This window comes from Chrysemys picta, chromosome 21 (genome assembly GCF_011386835.1).
Source record: "Chrysemys picta bellii isolate R12L10 chromosome 21, ASM1138683v2, whole genome shotgun sequence".
Classification (NCBI taxonomy): domain Eukaryota; kingdom Metazoa; phylum Chordata; order Testudines; family Emydidae; genus Chrysemys; species Chrysemys picta.
In genome coordinates, this window is record NC_088811.1 from 493,548 (window position 1) to 512,029 (window position 18,482).

Genomic DNA, 18,482 nt, shown 5'->3' on the forward strand with positions numbered 1-18,482 from the left:
TTAAAACAGCTGGCAAATACAGAGCAACAAAGTTCCATCCACTTCAGCTTTAGGCTTAAGGTAGCAGCATGGAGCACAGCATTACCTGTGTTCTATTAGAGAAGGGTCTATAGAGACCTTGCATTTTGGGGGCAGAACGTGTACGGGAGCCTGCTGCTTGAGCCAGGGGTCAATGACCCTCTATAAAAAATCCCCAAGTCCTTCCTCAGCATTAGACTATATTTTTAAAGAGAGATTCCCTTCAGATTCTTTGGGTTCTGATGAACAGAAACTGGGAGTATCTGTATCCTTCTCACACTGAGGCAGGGACAAGGAACAGCCTCCTGTAAAAATCAGAAGAGCTCTTTAGTAATCAGATGCATAGGTATGGTTGCTTTTGTTTTCCAAGGAGATACAGCTTTATTTAGCTGTTCCTGTGCTGCCCTCCAGTGGCAAACTGCAGAAGAGACTCTCTAAGATGGTTGAAAGGTGCTCAGTTACCTCGCTTCCTGGCTCTTTGAGCTGTGGTCAAAGTGTAGTATTTGTATTCAGCACCACAACTGTAGAACGCACTTTACTGAGAGAATAAGGCATAGTCCCTCCCCAAGGAGCTTACAATCGAGGTTACATATGACACAGCATGACACAGGGTGAGTGGCCATCTAGCTCAGCAGGGAGAGGGGATTCTGTTTGTCCACAAGCGTAGCCAGCTCTTTCAGTTTTGAATCCAGAGCCCAGACACTGGCACTGCTGGGATACAGCTGATAGCTGGAAGGGCATTCTGGGTAAATGAGAACACCTACCATCGCCTTTGCTTCACAATTTCCCTTTTCAGCATGGACAGAACAGACAGCATTTACAGTGGAGGAGGGTTCCCTAGGGTCCTTTGAACTACCAGAGCGATGCATCTTACCCACTGGTGCAGCTGGCTGGTGGCTGCTAAGATCTAAATGGCTTTTCATGTCAGAAGTTTTTTGATTTTCTTAAATTAATTACAGCAAAAGAGCATTTTATAACAGAGTGGTGATGGGCTCACGCTGCATCATCAGAGACGCTTAGGGCACAAACAAGGCGCCATCATCCCTGTCTATCCTGAGACCCTGTTTACATGTCCTCTATGTTGTTAAGTCCCCTACGTTTTCCCTCTCTAAGTGCTGTTCAAAGGAGGGATTGTTTCAATCAGCAACTTTGCGTGTTCTTCCAGCTGCCCAGCAGAATGATAGATGCTCTGGCTTCATTCTTAACAGAGCTCACAAAAAAATTGCAGGTAAGGAGAGTACCTTAATAACCAGGGCTTAATTTTTAATGAAAGAGGTGCTGGGGCTCAATCAGGTTTTTTTTACTTTCATAACTGATGCGGCAAGTCCAGAGGTGCTAGGGCTATTAACTGCCAAGCTAGAGGTGCCGGGGCTCCAGCACAAATTAAGCACTGGCAATAATATGAATTCATATTCAGAGATGATCAAGTGAGCCTGACTTGACCTAGGACCTTTCTTCTGGTTCAGATGAGTTCAGCCCTTTCCATAGCTCTTGGCCTACACTGATGGGTCTGGCTAAAGAGCTCAGAAGCATCTCTGCTGGGCCCTGCTGCCAGTCTAAACAGAAAGCATCTGCGCAGTCCACTCTGGGGGTTTCCCTGACTCTCATGTTCTGAGCTTTCCCCCCCAAATATTTGGATAACAGGCCAAACCAACTCTAGACATGTCACTTCTGAACACACCAAAGAGTGACTGAGATGCTAGGAGCTCCTGTACATATGTTTGGATTGACAGAAAGAGACTTTGGAGGATTTTTAACTCAGCTAAAATAATGTAACTGGTCCATTTATTTACAATTAATCCACCTGAACTGAACTTTGCAATATGTTTTCTACACGACTCTTCATTGTTACTGCTGGGCTGTTGGTAACTACAGGAGAATCATATGTTTAAAACAAACAATGACAGTAGAAAAAGGAAAGAAGAATGTGGGGGGTTTCTGTGACTGTAATAATATCCCCATCAAACAGCCTGAGATTGATACGCTTGCCAGTGATATCTCAATACTTCCTCCCTGAGGCCTCAATCTAAACCCATGGAAATCAGTGGGAGTCTTTCCCCAACTTCAGAGGGCTTTGGAAGAAGGCACCTGTGAAAGAGGAATTGAGGAATAACAAGGGAAGAACAAGATGGATCATCAAATCCCCAGGAGGGACACACAGGCCATAAGAAAAAAAAAGGTATTTGTTTACACTTTTTATTAGCATTAGGGTTTGAGTTTTCCCGATGTTTAAAGAGTTCCTTTCATGGGTGACTAATCTCATTGAAGCTATGAAGCAAGGGCTCTGACAGCAAAGCATTTTTTCTATTGAATTATGCCAATAGAAACATTTATTATCAAAACTTGTTGCAGGCAATTTGTGTTCAGGGAAAAATGATTTTCACCTTGACAACTCTTCCAGCTCCACTGAGAATCCAAACAAGGCAAATCCTACCACACACATTGAAGCACAGTCATTTCAGTGTCTGTGGAAACTCATTTCCAAGCAAATATTAATTGCAAACTGAATGGTAAAACAAAACAAAAATGATTATTGTGATGAACCCAACAATCCTAGATTCCTAGGATCCTGAAGCACCAACGCAGAGTATGTTTTGCAGATGCAGAAAGTTAATTTTATGGCTTTTCTCACTCTTTGATTAGTTCACAATGAAAACTTGCTAATGGGTTGCTGATAAATGTGAAGTGCACAGTACATAATATTTTTATGATGTGATTATGGCAGCCAGAACACCAGAAAGCAAAAACGTAAAGTTCACCAGAAAGGACAGCATTAAGATGCACTTCTGAGCAGTTCTTTGTTAAATGGGATGGTGGTCTGGGCCCACTGCCAAGATCACACAGCACACCTGTCTGTGTGACCCTCAGTAAAACCTGCCTAAAACGAAGAAAACCCAACAAGGCTTTCTTAGGAGAATAGTGCCACCATGGTTACATGAACTAACACAAATTCTGGCTTCGGGTCTTTCCGAATGTCCTCAGAAACAGCAGAAAGAGAGGTTCTTGACAGCTTTGTGCTAGAATTAGTGCAGAAGGTGAACTCTGCGGAATCCCTACAAATCTGGAACACAAGAAAAGCAGCACAGGAGCAATAGAATAGCAATTTGATGCCTGTTCCCAGCGGTACAAATGCAAGAAAAAAATTCTCTCCATATCTCAGCAGTTGTATATAACAAATATTGTATATCAGTAAAGAAAATGAACATCTGAGGTGGTGCTTTGAGCTGCTTGGGAATCAAGATTTGTGACCATAGACTCCAGCTTTGGATCTACCCAATTAAGAAGAAATCCTGGACCCAATATTATATTTGAAAACTGGTCCCCAGTGATTCTGGCCATAGAATAATCAGACCTAGAGGATCATTCAAAGGAAAATAACACCAAATTCTGTGAGAGGAAGAGAGATGACTGATGGTTTAGTGAATCAATTAGATAACAAAAAGGTTTCCATGACAGCAGAATAAAAAAAGGATTTGCAACGAAAGAGAGATCAGTTTTCTGAGCTTTTAGGCCCTCTACATAAGCCGAGAGAAGAGTCGGTCTGCCAGTATGGAGAGCAGGTGCAGAGAAGAATGTTGGCCCTTCTCCAGCTCAGACAAAAGTGAACAATGTACATTCTGAGATGTGAAATCCACAGAAATCCTACTGGGAAAAAATGAAAAGCAGGGGGACACATAGATCAGGGCATGAAGGACTTGAGCTGAAAGAATGGAGGAAAGTCTCAGAACATGCAATGTGGAGAATGGTCTGAGAAGGATTTCAATGTTATTCATGTATATTATGAGTCCTTGGTACAGTGCTGAGGGTTGCACCTCCTCGGTGAGAGCTCCTAGAGATACTGTGCCTGAGCACTGATACAACATATCCCTTTGAAAGGTTGCAGCGTCCTGTTAGATGGTTACTAGTGCTGTTGCCAGGACAGGACACAGGGAGCACAAGACCGGGATTGTTCCGACTGCCTGTGCAGGGGTAGCGGGCAGCACTTAGGATATGTCTCTACTATTCGGTGTTAGCTCAGGCTCAAGCCTAACCGTCCTTCCACCTACACACAAACCAGGGCTTGGACCCAGGGCCCCAGGACCCCACGGGGTGGAGGGTCCGATCCTGAGTCAAGCTGGAACCCAGGGTTCAAGCCCTATTGGTTCGCAGTGTAAACACAGTCTCACTGGACTCGTGCTCTGGGAGTCCACCAAAAGTATTCCACAATCCCACGGAGTGCCTTTATTTGTCCTCTGGGCTGTCAATTTTTCCCACACTGCACTTGAAAACAAAAGGTTTGAGTGGCCACATTTTGGAAGGGCACAAGGACAGTCTGGGATATGGATGGTCAGACTCAGGCCTGTATAATGCTGGAGCGCCAGGTTGACCCAGAGTTCAACAATTCCTAACCTGGTGTTACAAATTAATATAGATGCGATGCTCAAGCCCTAGGTTAACAAACCTGAGGTCTGCAAACTCGAGTTCTCCTAACCTGGGCTTACACTGCAATGTAGACATACCCTTAGAGTTAGGCTTGTAGATCTACTATGCTTGGCAGTTGTTCTGACTATTGCTCACTCTGGGTTTATTCCTGAAGCACTTTCCTGTGTGGTGTGGCCACATGGGCCTCTGTGTGTGCCCTGCTCCTGCCTGGCACAACATGACAGTGCCAGAAGCTACTTCCCCCTTGTTCTCACTTCCATCGAGAGAACAGAACCTGGTGACAGCAAGAGAAAAAGAAAGAATGAATGAAATTCCTCTATAGAAAACAAAACTGTGGAAAAAGAAAAGGCCCACACTAGATACAGTGACAGAGCTGCCAATGTCTGGTCATTGTCGTGCTGAGAACAAAGTTCCTCCTCTGCCACCAGGTGCTAGGAGGAGCAGCTCCCTGAAAACTGTAATCATAGCAATGGATTCAGCAGTAAATGTAAAAGATCTGACAGCCTCCAACAGCATGGAACTTGTGGCAGATGAAAACAAAGTTCGATCATTGGGGAATGCAAACTGGAGACTACCAGCAAAAACAGCGGTTACACTCTGCATCTAAAAGTCCCAGCTCATCAGACAGCTTTGCAGGCGGTTGCTGCAGAAGTCAACGAGAATGATCTTCCTTTCCATAGACCAAGAACCTCATATGGTCCAAACTGGGGTCCACAATGAGATGAATAGTAACACTATTGACAAATCCAAAGGTGCAGAAGAGAACAGTCTGTTTGGTCCCTTTTGTCAAGATATTCTGAATGGCTAATTGGCTCTTCAGGTCAGTTCTGAGCTAAAGAATGGGGAAATCAAGTCAAAGACAAACAAAGAGAATGAAATCAAAATGAAAGAAAGGGGCCAGTTCAGAGCCAAAAAACAAGCCTAACATCAAAGGAAATAACAAAAAGAAAATGAAGATTCAGAAAAGAAGCAACAATATATTAAATCTGCATCCGAAGAAGTGGGTTGTAGCCCACGAAAGCTTATGCTCTAATAAATTTGTTAGTCTCTAAGGTGCCACAAGTACTCCTGTTCTTTTTGAGGATACAGACTAACACGGCTGCTACCCTGAAATATATTACAAGAGAGTCTTTTGAACAAGGTAGAATAATTCTCCCAGCAGGCTCAGAGTTTCAGGTAGCCCCCCTGTCCGCCACTAAAGTTTATGGCTAAGGATCATTGGGCTCTTCAGGATTAATAAATGTTCATGAAGCTAAGGCAGGTGAGCTGTGCAGGTGTAGGTCTCACTACACTAGGTAGCACTGCTGACTCTCGGAAACACTTACCTCTGGCATATCTGCATGGGCCTTGCCTCTTGCTCCTGCCTGCACCACAGCTTGGCATCTCCAACCTACCCCTCGTCTCTCCTGTGCAAGGCAGGCTCCATTCACACTGGTCCCCTTCATTTGTGAAGAACCCAGATTCTATTTTGGTCAAATGCACAGTTGGCAGCTCTCACCACAATGGGAACATGATGATGGTGCTTACAAGGGAGGGACAATTGTATTTTTGGACCTGTCTGCCAGGCCTGCCCCACAAATAGGGGGCTAAAACTCTGTTACTGTTTGGTTAGCGTGGAAAGGAAACACTTCCCTTGGAAGCTGAGCTATTTACCTGTTGGTTAAAGATAAACAAAAGGACAGATGCTTTTATTTATTGGCATTGATTTTCAGAGGGGTTTAGTTGCTACACAACATGTTATTGTGCTTTTGTACAGTATTAAACCAATAAATAACCAGTTTTTTTTTAAATACCAGTAATATTCACCACAGGCCCAGCCACATCAGCTTTTTATCACGCTACGAGGGATGATTCTCAGAGAAAAAAACCCCCAACATCCTGATACAAACATGCTGGATTTCCAATCTCTCTCTGGGGACCGGTTGATGGTAAATTACCACTAACAGAACATGGTAGGTAATCAATGACCAATCGCTGATTAGTTTATCCCAGAAGCAGAGTTATTCCAAACCCCCACTGACTGAAGCGTGGCCTCAGGCCTTGACAGGCATCCATCTCCTATTCTAGAAAGTTCCAGATTTCCCTAGCAACATTTGTGATGTACTGTACAGCATTAGGGCTGAACTGTAATAAGTGATTGATTATATTTGTATTATGCATGTAAGCTGTACACTGACCTGTAGCTGGACTGCACTATCGGCTGTTCTCAGGATGGGAACTGGCAGGTTAAGAAGTGTGACTGAATGGAATGTGACAGTTCCCCAAAGTAGCCATCTATTTAATGTTGACTGACCACTCGCACCGTCTGCAATCATAAAGCTCCTCCTTCTCTGAAGGATGAATGCTGTTGTATTACACTGAATCCCTTCTTACCCAACAGGTGCGATTCTAAGGCTTTAGGAAAGTAATCCATTACCTGTTCCCTTAACAGTTTTGTCTTGGAGTCATCAGATGGTCATTTTACTGAAAGCTAGGTAAACTACTCTGCTCCTCACCCCAGATGTGTTCCCTCCTGCCCACTCACAATTCCATATCAAGAGATTTCAGAGTCTAGATGCACTCTAGTGGTTTTAGATCACAGAAACAATGGACATGCAATAACTGACATACAATTCACCAGAGAGTTCTGAACAATTACAGCACAGCTGATTTTTTTCTTGAACTGCTGCATTTATCCCAATAATGAGCCCATAAGAAAATTTTCTAAGTCTAGGCTTCAGAAACTACTAAAGGACAATTTCTCTTTACACCTGACCCAGTCTGATCATGTCTATTCATTACAATGGTCAAGGCTGAATATTTTTCATCCAACAGTAAGGTTTTTCATGTAAACAGGAATTTGTGTGCTGGCGTTTCCAATCTGTGGTGCAAGTGATTGTATCTGTATAAGGCAGTGATTCCAAAACTTGTTCCGCTGCTTGTGGCCTGGAGCAGCAAACCGCAGCTACTGGGAGCCATGATCGGCCGAACCTGCTGACGCGGCAGGTACACAAACTGACCTGGCCCACCAGGGGATTTCCCAGCACAAGCGGCGGAACAAGTTTGGGAAACCACTGGTATAAGGTATGGAACCAAGTTAAGTACTGAACCTAATAAAGGAACTCCTGGCCAGATATTTAGCTACTGGCAACATTAAAACCAAGTGCAGATTTAAGTGTCAGGCTCAATGTGCTGTATGCACAACTTTTCTAAATAAACTAGGCAACGCTGGGAAGGCATCACATTGGAGATACTTTGCTTTATAGTGAAACAAAACATTTCTGTTCTGATGCTTCGTAAGTGAGGAAAGAAGCCTTGTCAGGGTAATGAGGTGCTTAATAAAAAGATCACTCAGACATGAAAATGACCTCAAATGCTCTTATTTCTAAGAGGAGATATTTAAAAGCCTTGTCAAAGTTTAAACAAGAAGATTCCTGGAGCCTTTATTAACTAAGGAATTGAAGATGGGTGAGTAACTGTTAATGAATAAAAGCTGGAAGCTTACCTCAGGGTAAGACCACTCTGGTGAGTAATCTGTCACCATGAACAAGCGCCCACTCTGCTGCAACATCCCCAAGGTGCCTTGTGCTGCGGCTGCTGAGACCACCTCAGCAACATGCATGTAGGCCATGGTGCTGGCTCCATTCTCGGCACTGCTGAGCTGCATGCTGGCTTGCTGAGGGCTGCAGCAAGGGATGCACATTTCAGCCTGGTTGTAGGTTGCTCTGTTGCCATCTTCAGGCTGAGATAGCCCGGCGCTGTCACCGGACACCAGCTGGTGCCCATAGATGGCATTACTTCCACCTTCTACTGATATGAAATCATTAATAAGATCTGAAAACTGGTTGCTGAAGGAGATGTCAAAATGGTCCAAATTAAGCTCCATGTTGGAGGAGTTGTTTAAGCTGGGATGGGCCACTGGGTAGAGTCCTTGCACCATATTTCCTTGGAGAATAGGGAGATTATTCCCATTCCTGATACCACCATTGGCCTCGGGCTGCATGTAGTGCTCTGTGTTACAGGCTTGAAGATCCCCTGATTTAAGAAGATTTTCATTCCCTTCTGCCTGCTGGGAGGTCTCCATGGGAACTTCAGCTTCTGCAGTCATAGCCTGGAAGTTTGCTTGGAACTGCATGAGCTGGAGAGAAGAGGTGGACTCTATTCTAGTTTCCACTGTGCCATTGCAATTAGAGGTTGTTTGGGAGGATTCTGTTTTCACATTGGGGATTCCTAAAGTGTTCACAAAAGAGCCACTTGTGTCATTCAAGTTGTTATGGGTGTTTTGTTCAAGAGGAAGAGGTTTGCTGGCATCCTGCAGAAAGAAGCTAGGGGAAGGGGTCTGGTGAACATGAGGACTCTGGACTGTCTGGTTGAAACTGGAAGAATAGTCCTTGTTGGAGTCAATGGCACTGAAGTCCATTTGCTCCAAGGTGGTACTTGGGCTCAGTCCACCTCCAGATGGAAGCAGACCTGACCCTGTAGTAAGGGTGAGAGAATTAGATGCAGAAGTGGAGGAAAACGCTTCTTTGGACATCTGTTGTTCAAAAGAAGTGTCCTCAGTTTTAATCTCTTTAGTTAGGGCTGCACTGAAATTGAACCCACGTTCTGTTGTGGGCGACTGTCTTATGTTGGTACTAATGCTGTCTCCTTTTAGGCCTCCTCCACCATAAGTCTGTCCCTGCTTGGGATTATTAAGAAAACAGTCTGGGTCAAAATTCATAGTGGTTTCTGGAATTTTTCTGCTACCATCCAGAGTTGTAGAGAGCACAAGCTCGTCAGAGACATTGGTGGGCAACATAGACAAGCTCTCTGAACTGCCTGGTGTAGGAAAAGCAAACTTGTGGCCATCTGAGCTCACAGCCAGTACCAGTCCTTGAGCAGCGGCATCTGAGGATAGGAGGTGTTGATTTGGGCCAGTGGTGGGTGACATGGTATACACGGCTTCACTGGTGACTTCTGACATAAATACTGTGGCACTTTGCGATAAACTTCCCATCACCGAGGCAACAGCCATGCTGGAGACACCAGTGACTACTGGGCTATCAGCCATATCAGGGTCGCTATTTAATCCACTGCTGATGGACACAGGAGAATTCTGGGTAGTGTCAGGAACTTCCACCTGATTGGTGGAAGAGACCTCAGTACTGTTTTGATGGAGCAACACAGGTTTTGCCACTTTGCCATTCCTCTTCTCCCGGCTGGAGGTCTTGCCATGACTGTGCTCATTCTTGCCTTCAGAGACATCATTATTTTGTACCTCTGAGTGAGTGCTGTACCCACCTGTCCTTGGTTCGACCTTTGGTGATATGATGCGATGTTTGGCACTGTTACACTTGTGATGCACACTGCTACCTGCTCCTGTTCCAAAACACAAACAACGTGTGTAATTAATGAACTAATCAATGAAGATAACATTAATTGTGCTATTTTCCATTTATGGCATGGGATAACTGTACTTGAGAGTGTGTGTATGAATGGGAGTGTGAGAGAGACCGATTTTAAATAACGTTAATTTCTTACCAGTGTCAGATTGACAGCTCTGAAAGCTGAACTTCCTTTTACATCCATGAACACACACACTATGTGCAATGATAGCAAGCCACACCACCTTCCCCTTCCTTCTGAAAGCACACAGCACACACTGCCAGCACCACCCCAACCTGATCAGACCCCCTCTCGAAATGGAGAGTTCAGGCTCTACGCCCACTCTCGGGCTCAGTCCACTGTTCAGTATGTGCTCAAGTCTCCCTGTTGGGACTGTTGAGACCGGCCTCTATTACTGCCACAGCTGTGGTGATGGATTGGTGTGATGTGGGCCACATTCCATTAGGAACTAGGAAAAGACTCCTAAACCCCCCTCCAACACAAGCAACACATACTCATTTCACACAGGCCAGCTGTCAGATGGCTTGGTATCTGCTCATGTGGATTGAGTTCCAAATGATGATCTAGAGCTGAAAGACTCCATATCCCACTTCCCTTCCCTACATCATCCAGTCATCTATGTTATTTTTCTTATTATCTTGTCCAATTACAGTTGTTGGCCAAATTATTAAAGAGGAAGTAAATTAGAACAGAGAAAGCTTTCCCCTCCCAGAAGTACTGTAATATGTAGCTCTTCATATCAGTTGCATTCAGTTAACAGGCTGACAGCTAAAACATTTTGGAGCTTGAAAGGTTTTGTACACTGGTGATTAGTACCAGACAGGATGAAAAACCAGTGAGGAAAGGTCTCCAGAAAGCAATTCTGGATAGGAGGTTAGCCCAGTCATGCCTTTATTTGCCTGTCATGGGATGAGTATCGCTTGTTTCCGGAAGCTGCAAAATTAAGCTGGCTGGAGTAAACGATTCTTTCGGTGACTGTCTTTTCACCACAAAATCTGGCACTGGGACTGCTTTTTCTGAGAAGAAAGCCCCATGAATTTTTGATATTTCTTCCTCTAATTGATTCAGTTTTCCCAGAATGAGGTAAGAACCTTAATTATTGTACAGTATAATGACCTAATGGGTAAAGAAACCTTCTCCTCATAGCTAATGGCTACAATTACAACTTCCTTCTTCTGGGTATCATAAAGTGGCTGTGTAGCTGCTATAATTTGCTAAATCTTTTTGTTCCTTGCCCTTGAAGGGAAACTTCTCTATTATATGTGCAAGATCTGAATCAGGTCACCTAAAGTAGTTCAGGACAAATCTTTTGAAACTAAATGTAATAGTAAATCTCTCCATTCTCTTAGGAACGGAGCTGAACAAGAACTAGAGAGAGGCTTCCAAGTTGCAATCTTTGAGTGGGACTGTAATAAGTTGGGGATGCGTGTGTCAGGATGCAGGCTGCTGTAAAGCAAAGTGATACTGTTACGTTACAAAGCAAGCAGTAGACTTAGCATAAGACAAAACATCAAAGGGAAGAATAAAAGAATTCATGTTCAGATCTGCAAGCCTGGATCAAGTGCTGATCCTTAGGGGTTGAATTTTAATCCAAACCTAGGTATTTCAGAGGTCATCAGTCTTACTTAAATCTTGATTGTATAAGAAGACTGGGAGGGAAAAACCTGAAGCACAGACAGTATTTTTCTTTGACAAATTCTCTAAGGACTAATTAATTTATTGTACATTTTACTTGACCAAAATAGCAAAAAGGGGTAGGGATGAGGTAGATGAGTTGGAAAAGTGAATCACTCAGATTCTCACTTCTTATTATAAAGCGCTAACACGAGAGAAGATGTACCTTTCCTAGCTGTTTCAGGCAATCTCAGTCAAGCAGAACTCTTCTCAACAGGAAGGAATTTTCATTCACTATTTCCATCAACACTAAAAAAACCCGAGGACTATTTTCACTCTTTGTTATCTTGTAATTAACCACCTGAAATGCCCTATGGGCACACAGTGCACTGTAAGGCTTATAGTGCCCAGAAATGTGAGTAACACAATTTGAGCGAGCTGCAGGACACAACATGCTTTCTAGAGGAAGCCGTCCGTAGAGGGCACTGATGAATTCTGGGAGCTCGCATGTTACAGTCTCCATATTTTTCAAAACCCCATGTTGCATCTTTATTACGTTTGAGGCTTCATCAGTTACTCCTGGTCTAACTGTATCTCAAAATTTGTGGCAAAATATTTTTAATGGTTACGTAACAACAAAGAATACGCTGAGCCTAGATTAAAGCTGCAATCTGAGAGCTCATGAAGATAAAAAGGAAACAGAAAGAAGTTCAGCATTTCATAGCAGATAACATCTTATTTATGGATTTTCCCAGAGACTTTTACTCAGCTGCCCAGTGGGGTTTTTATTCTAGCATAATTTTTATTCCATCAAAAAAGGGTCATTTTACTTTGCTAAAAGGGTAATTCTCACACGACAGAAATATTTAGTAACACAGTAGGACTCCCAAATCCACATTCAGAAGCATGGAAAATCCTTTCCAGGAAACACCTAGAATGAGATCAGCAGTCACCTTGAAGAGCGTAATCAGCTGCCAAACAGGGCGGCCCTGTTGAACTACAGAAAAATATGTGAAGATCCCATTTAGCCTTCTCTATGTTGTCTCTTATTTGAAGACATCAGCAGTAGTTTCTTAGCAGCGGCTCACAAGTTCCATTCATAGGAAATCAGAAATTGAAGTGGATCTCTGTATGCGGATGGGTCTCTTGGTATGCATGTGAGTTTTGATTTGGAAGGGGACTTAGCCCTGTTGTCTGCTCTCTACCGTAATCAGCTACTCACCCAAGTTGCCGGTGCAGAGACAATTGTGCGTCCGAGGCTGTGGTTTGGTCTGGTGACTATCAAGGATCTGCTGTACAAGCTGCTCCACAGAGAACCCTGAACTGCTGTTCCCATTGCTGCATGTCCACTTAATGCCATGAACTGTGGAGAGAACAGCAGAAAACATCCATCAGAGGCTAGTCAGAACACAGCAGCAAATCATCAAGAGCTATCTCCAAAAACACGTGTGAGGCTATTCTTCTGCTTCACAGTGCTGTCAGATCTACAGGATAATAGTAAAGAACAATATTAATACTTCAATTCAAGGATCTCAAAGTGCTTTAACAAGCAATGCATGGATTAGGCCTGTGAGTTAGGTATAATTACTCCCATTTTTTAAAAGTGACTTACCCAAGGTAATACAGAAAATTAGTGGCAGAGCCAGGCATATAACCAAGGGACCCTGACTTAAAGCCCACTTCTCTAATGCCTCACCGCCTCTCAGATATCTCTATAGGAGCCTCTAGTGTTCCAGAGTTGCTAGTGTGGTATCTGCCTAGCTCTCTATTTAACTACTCACAGAGAGAGAGAGAGAGAGAGAGAGAGAGAGAGAGAGAGAGAAAACGAATATACAGCACAACTGATTCAGCTCCAGAAGAACTGGCAAAGATAATTGCCTAGTAAGATATTTATTTAAATACCTTAAAACACCTGATACAAGTGTACTACCCAACAACAACAACTATGGTGTAACAAACAAAGGCCTGGTCCGGGGAATGAGGTTGCAAATTTTACCCACCTTCTTTGCATTCATCTGTCTGCAAACTCCATGGTATTTGTACAGATGGTTTCTTCCTAATGCCATGAGCAAGTTTTCAATAATAAACCAGTGAACACACACCAAGGAGAAAAAAGATTTCAGCAGGAAATGGATTTCAGTTTCCTGTTGGCAGGGGTTCATTAAACAAGGTGAGTGATAAAAAAAAATAGCGGTGAGAACTCTCCTGACAATGTATTTAACATTTATTAGAAACTAGTAAGCTGCAAAGATGGAGGATGACAGTATCTGTGTTTGATTCAAATAACTGCGCAGGCTTTAGAGCGGCATTATCGGTTGATTGCATAATGTGAAAGTGGAGTTAAATAGTTTTATATAAAATCACCAGCCATCAATTTACTAATGCAATAGGAAATTTTAAGTCATTTGTAGAAAAGTTGAGGGCAGCTTTTTTGATGAACTTCCCTTGGCTAGTGTGCTAGTCAGGCCAATGGGAGGGCTGAATTGTTGACATAGAAGCTAACTCTTAGAATTATGGCTTCATCCTGGAATTTCTCAGGTGCAGAATCTCATATAAAATAGATTTTCTCAACCTAACAAAATGAGAAGCTACTTTCAGTGAAATATGCTAGAGAAAGGTATTTTACAAAAGTTATGTTCATTTTATCTCCTCTAGTACTTCTCTATGCCTTCTTCTGCTACATATATTTTTGTTTAATGTCCCTTGTGTGCTCTAGAATGTGTTTTTAGATTCTCAGAAGCCCTATATGTTGGCAAGATCATCTGCAAGGTGAATAACTGTCTTTCCCCCTTAACTTTGTCCATTCAGCTTCTGCAATTTTTGGTTCAAGCACTAGATCTTGTCCTTTAAGGTGCCGAGCACTCTGGGACACTCCAGCAAAGAAGGTTCCTTGCAGATTCAAGCCCCCAAAGGCTTAACCTGGAATCACTAAATTAATAGAATCATATAAATGTCAGGCTGGAAGGGACCTTGAGAGGTCATCTCTAGCCCATCCCCCTGCACTAAGGCAGGACCAAGTACACCTACACCATCCCTGACAGGGTTTGTCTAAGCTGCTCTTAAAAAACCTCCAGTGACAGGGATTCCACAACCTCCCTTGGTAACCTGTTCCAGTGCACAACTAGACTTCTAGTTATAAAGCACGGGTCAGCAACGTTCGGCACGCGGCTCGCCAGGGTAAGCACCCTGGTGGGGCCAGGCCAGTTTTATTTACCTGCTGACGCGGCAGGTTCGGCCGATCACGGCCCCCACTGGCCGCGGCTCGCTGTCCCGGGCCAATGGAGGTGGTGAGAAGCCACGGCCAGCACATCGCTCGCCCGCGCCGCTTCTCACCGCCCCATTGACCCGGGACGGCGAACCACAGCTTACCCTGGCGAGCCGCGTGCCGAACGTTGCCGACCCCTGTTATGAAGTATACCTAACCCAAATCTCCCTTGTTGCAGATTAATCCCATTACTTACTGTTCTACCTTCAGTGGACATGGAGAAATAACTGTTACTAACCTCTTCTGTATCTGTTGTTCTTCAAGATGTTTTGCACATGCCCATTCTACTCTTGGTATCTGTGTGCCCAGAGCACAGCCGACAGAAACTTCTTCAAGCTCTCTCTGCTGGTGCATGCCACTGTGTACAGGTATAAAGAGGGGAGCCCCCCATAGCCCTCCCTGTTCCTTCTTGCCATAACTCTGATCTAGAGAGATAAGGCAGTGGGTCCTGGAACAGACATGTGCAACACATCTCAAAGAACAACAGTTACGGAACAGTTTAGTAACTGATTTTCTTCTTCCAGTGATTGTCATGTGCATTCCACTCGTGGTGACTCACAAGCTGTAAAAAAGGATGTGGGATCAGAGTCTATTTCAATAAAGATTGAAGAACAACTTGTCCCACTTTAGCATCATCTCTGGAGTCTTAAGCCACAGCATAGTGGGAGGCAAACTTGTGGACCGAGGACCAGGCTGCTGCTTTACACGTCTGCAGCTGAAGCTTGTGCCAGAAAGGCCAGCAAGTTTGATTGTGACCTCATTGAATGAGCTGTAACTCTGATGGGCAGAGTGACATTAGCCAAATCATAGCACATGCATATACAGGACGCGATCCAGGAAGAAATTCTATGGGTGGAGACTCATTGACCTCTTACTATATTAGCCACTGCTATGAACAGCTGGAAAGATTCACAAAAGTGTCTGGTTCTATCTGGATAAAATGCCAAGGCTCTTTCTCCATGCTTGTAGGTCATTTTGGGCAGAGAACAGACAAATAAATAGGCTGGTTGACGTGGAAAGAGAAAACCACCTTTGGGAGGAACTTTGGATGAGGGTGCAGGCAAACCTTGTCCTAAAGAAAGATCATATCTGGAGGTCCTGACATTAATCCTCCCAGCTCCCCAACTCTTCTGTGCAAGGTAATGACCATCAGAAAAGCCAACTTCATTGACAGAAGCAGCCGAGAGCAGGTAGCCAACAGTTCAAATGACAACACTAGGTTTAGATCCCACATGAGAATGGGGTCTTGCACTTGAGAGTATAATTTGACTAAGACCTTTAAAAACCTTATGGACATGATGTCATTGGACAAAACAGAGTGACTGTCCACCTTAGGATGGAACAGTGAAATAGCAGACAGATGTACCTTGATGAAACTCAATGCCACACCTTAGTGTTTCAGCCATGGTTCTAGGTGCAGCGTGGGCTGCGTCCAGCCCTGCCTGCAGCGATGTTCTCGTGACTAGTCTGCCCTTATTAACGAGGGAAGGGAACTCCTGTCTAGCATTCTCTGGAAACAGCTCTCTGAACTTTTCCACAGAGCCCCATAAATTAAAATCATACTGCCCAGCAGAGCCTGTTGGTTAGTGATATGCAGCTGCAAAGCCCCGCCGAATAAATCTTTCTGCCAAATAAGTCCATCTTTTTAGCATCCTTTGATCTGGGGTTGACAGGCTGGAACCCTTAACACTGTTTCTCATTAACTGATGTCACAACTAATGAGGCTGGTGGTGGATGACTATAGAGGTACTCAAAACCTTGGGAGAGCACATAATGCAGTGATACTCTGATCTCAGCAGTTCAGGAGCCAAATTAGTGATCAATGTTATCCAACAGAGCCACAGTTGTGTGAATACATACACACACACATACAGAGTACAGGCTTCTCCTTGGATGGTACTGAGAGACCGCCTGTCCAGGAAGCAGGAAAATGCAATACCGAAGGTGGAATCACTGGCAGTGGTGCCAAGAGACTGGACTCTTGGAAGGACAGAGACACCAGCACTGAGAGGCAAAATAGGTTTCTTGCCACCACAACATCTCCGGGGTAACTGGCACCAAGATGGTCTCTTGTGGTGCCAAAGAAGCTGATGGTGCTCCTTGCAGCACTGGAGCCGACTGCCAATTTAGGCATACATTTGAAGGACGACTGCTTAGGTTTCAGGTGCACTCTGCTGGACTCCTCTATCCTCTTACAAGACTTGGGGGCAGATATCTTCCCCTGGCAGGTGCCTGTCTGGAAGCCTTGTACTTCTTCCTCAGTAAAGGTAAGGGAGAATGGTGCCGGGATTCTGCTAACCCTGAAGTTGTGCTTCTCACGGAAGCTGAAACACTCAGCACCAAGTCAGACCAGAACGGCTCCAACCACGGCCTGAGCTCTGCCTCCATCAGCCGGAATTTCAGCCTACCCTCCCTATTCTTCTTTGTCCTAGGCTTGAACTCCCTGCGAATCTGACACCTGTCATTCATGTGTGGCTCTCCCAAGCACTTCTGGCAGCTATTGTGTGGGTCACGCACTAACATAGGCCTGGAGAAAGGCGCACAATGCTTGAAAGTTGGTGACCAGGGCATACCTTGGTACTGTGAATAGAAATACCCCAAATGGGGAAATGACAAGTCCAGAAAACTTTTTTTTTTTTAAACAGAAAAAATGATTACTCTAACCTTCCATAACTGTTGTTCTTCAAGATGTGTTGCTCATGTCCACTCCATGCTAGGTGTGCGAGTTGCCGGAGATTTTTCCCCTTAGTAGTGTCCATTGGACCAGCCCTAGCACTCCCTGGATCCCCCTGCTCATGCGCCGGTATAAAGGTTGCCGCCGGCTCTGCACCTTTCAGTTCCTTCTTGCCAGTAACTCCAACAGAGGGATAGTGTGTGTGTGTGTGTGTGATGGAATGGACACAAGCAATACATCTCAAAGAACAACAGTTACAGAAGTTTATTAACCATTTTCTTCCTTTGAGTACTTGCTCATGTCCACTCAATGCTAGGTGACTCTCAAGCAGTGCCCCCGGAGGTGGGCTCGGAGTTCATGGACGTGTTGATTGCATCATTGCTTTCCCGAAACTGGCATTGAAACTGTTGGGTGATGGTGTAGTGGGACATGAAGGTATGAACCGATGACCATGTTTCAGCTCTGCAGAAATCCTGGATTGGTATCTGCACGAGGAATGCTGCTGACGAAGCCTGGGCTCTCGTGGAATGAGCAGTCACAATGACCGCCGGTGGAACCTTGGCCTGTTTGTAGCAAGCTTCGATGCAGGACCAGATTCTTTGGGATGATACTCGTAGTCCTTTCATCCTTTCCGCTACTGCAACAAAAAGTTGCGCAGACTTGCAGAAGGGCTTGGTCCTCTTGATACAGAAGGCCAGGGCCCACCTAACCTCTAATGTATGGAGCTGATGTTCCTCATCAGTGCTGTGTGATGCTTTGGAAAGAAGACAGGCAGAAAAATTTCCTGATTGTTATGGAATTGCTACATTACCTTTGGTAGGAAAGCTGGGTGGGGGTGCAGCTGGACCTTATCCTTGAAGAACACCGTACAAAGGGTTTCTGATGTCAGGAGTTTGATCTTGGAGATTCTTCTGGCCAAAGGCCAAAGTGACCACCACCAGCAAGGCGACTTTCCAAGAGAGGAGCTGTAGGAACAAGATGCCAATGGCTTGAAGGGGGGCCCCATGAGTTTTGACAGGACCAGGTTTAAGTCCCATAGGGGAAATTGGGTTCTGAACCTGCAGATAGAGTCTTTCCAAGCCTTTGAGGAACCTGACCATCATCTCGTGGGAGAAGACTGACCTG

At 44.5% G+C, this 18,482-nt stretch overlaps 1 protein-coding gene across 26 annotated transcripts in view; it reads right to left on the reverse strand.

Moving 5' to 3' along the window:
• CAMTA1 (calmodulin binding transcription activator 1) overlaps window positions 1-18,482 on the reverse strand; it is a 913,810-nt gene that overhangs the window by 115,722 nt on the left and 779,606 nt on the right. For all 26 annotated transcript variants that reach the window (XR_010594216.1, XR_010594211.1, XR_010594214.1 and 23 more), the window contains 2 exons: window positions 12,641-12,781; window positions 7,925-9,777 (listed from right to left, as the gene is read on the reverse strand). Coding sequence is in view for 20 of the 26 variants with exons in the window: in XM_065574895.1 (XP_065430967.1) it covers window positions 7,925-9,777; window positions 12,641-12,781 (1,994 nt within the window). In the remaining 6 variants the exon portion in view is untranslated. The remainder of the gene's footprint in view (window positions 1-7,924; window positions 9,778-12,640; window positions 12,782-18,482) is intronic.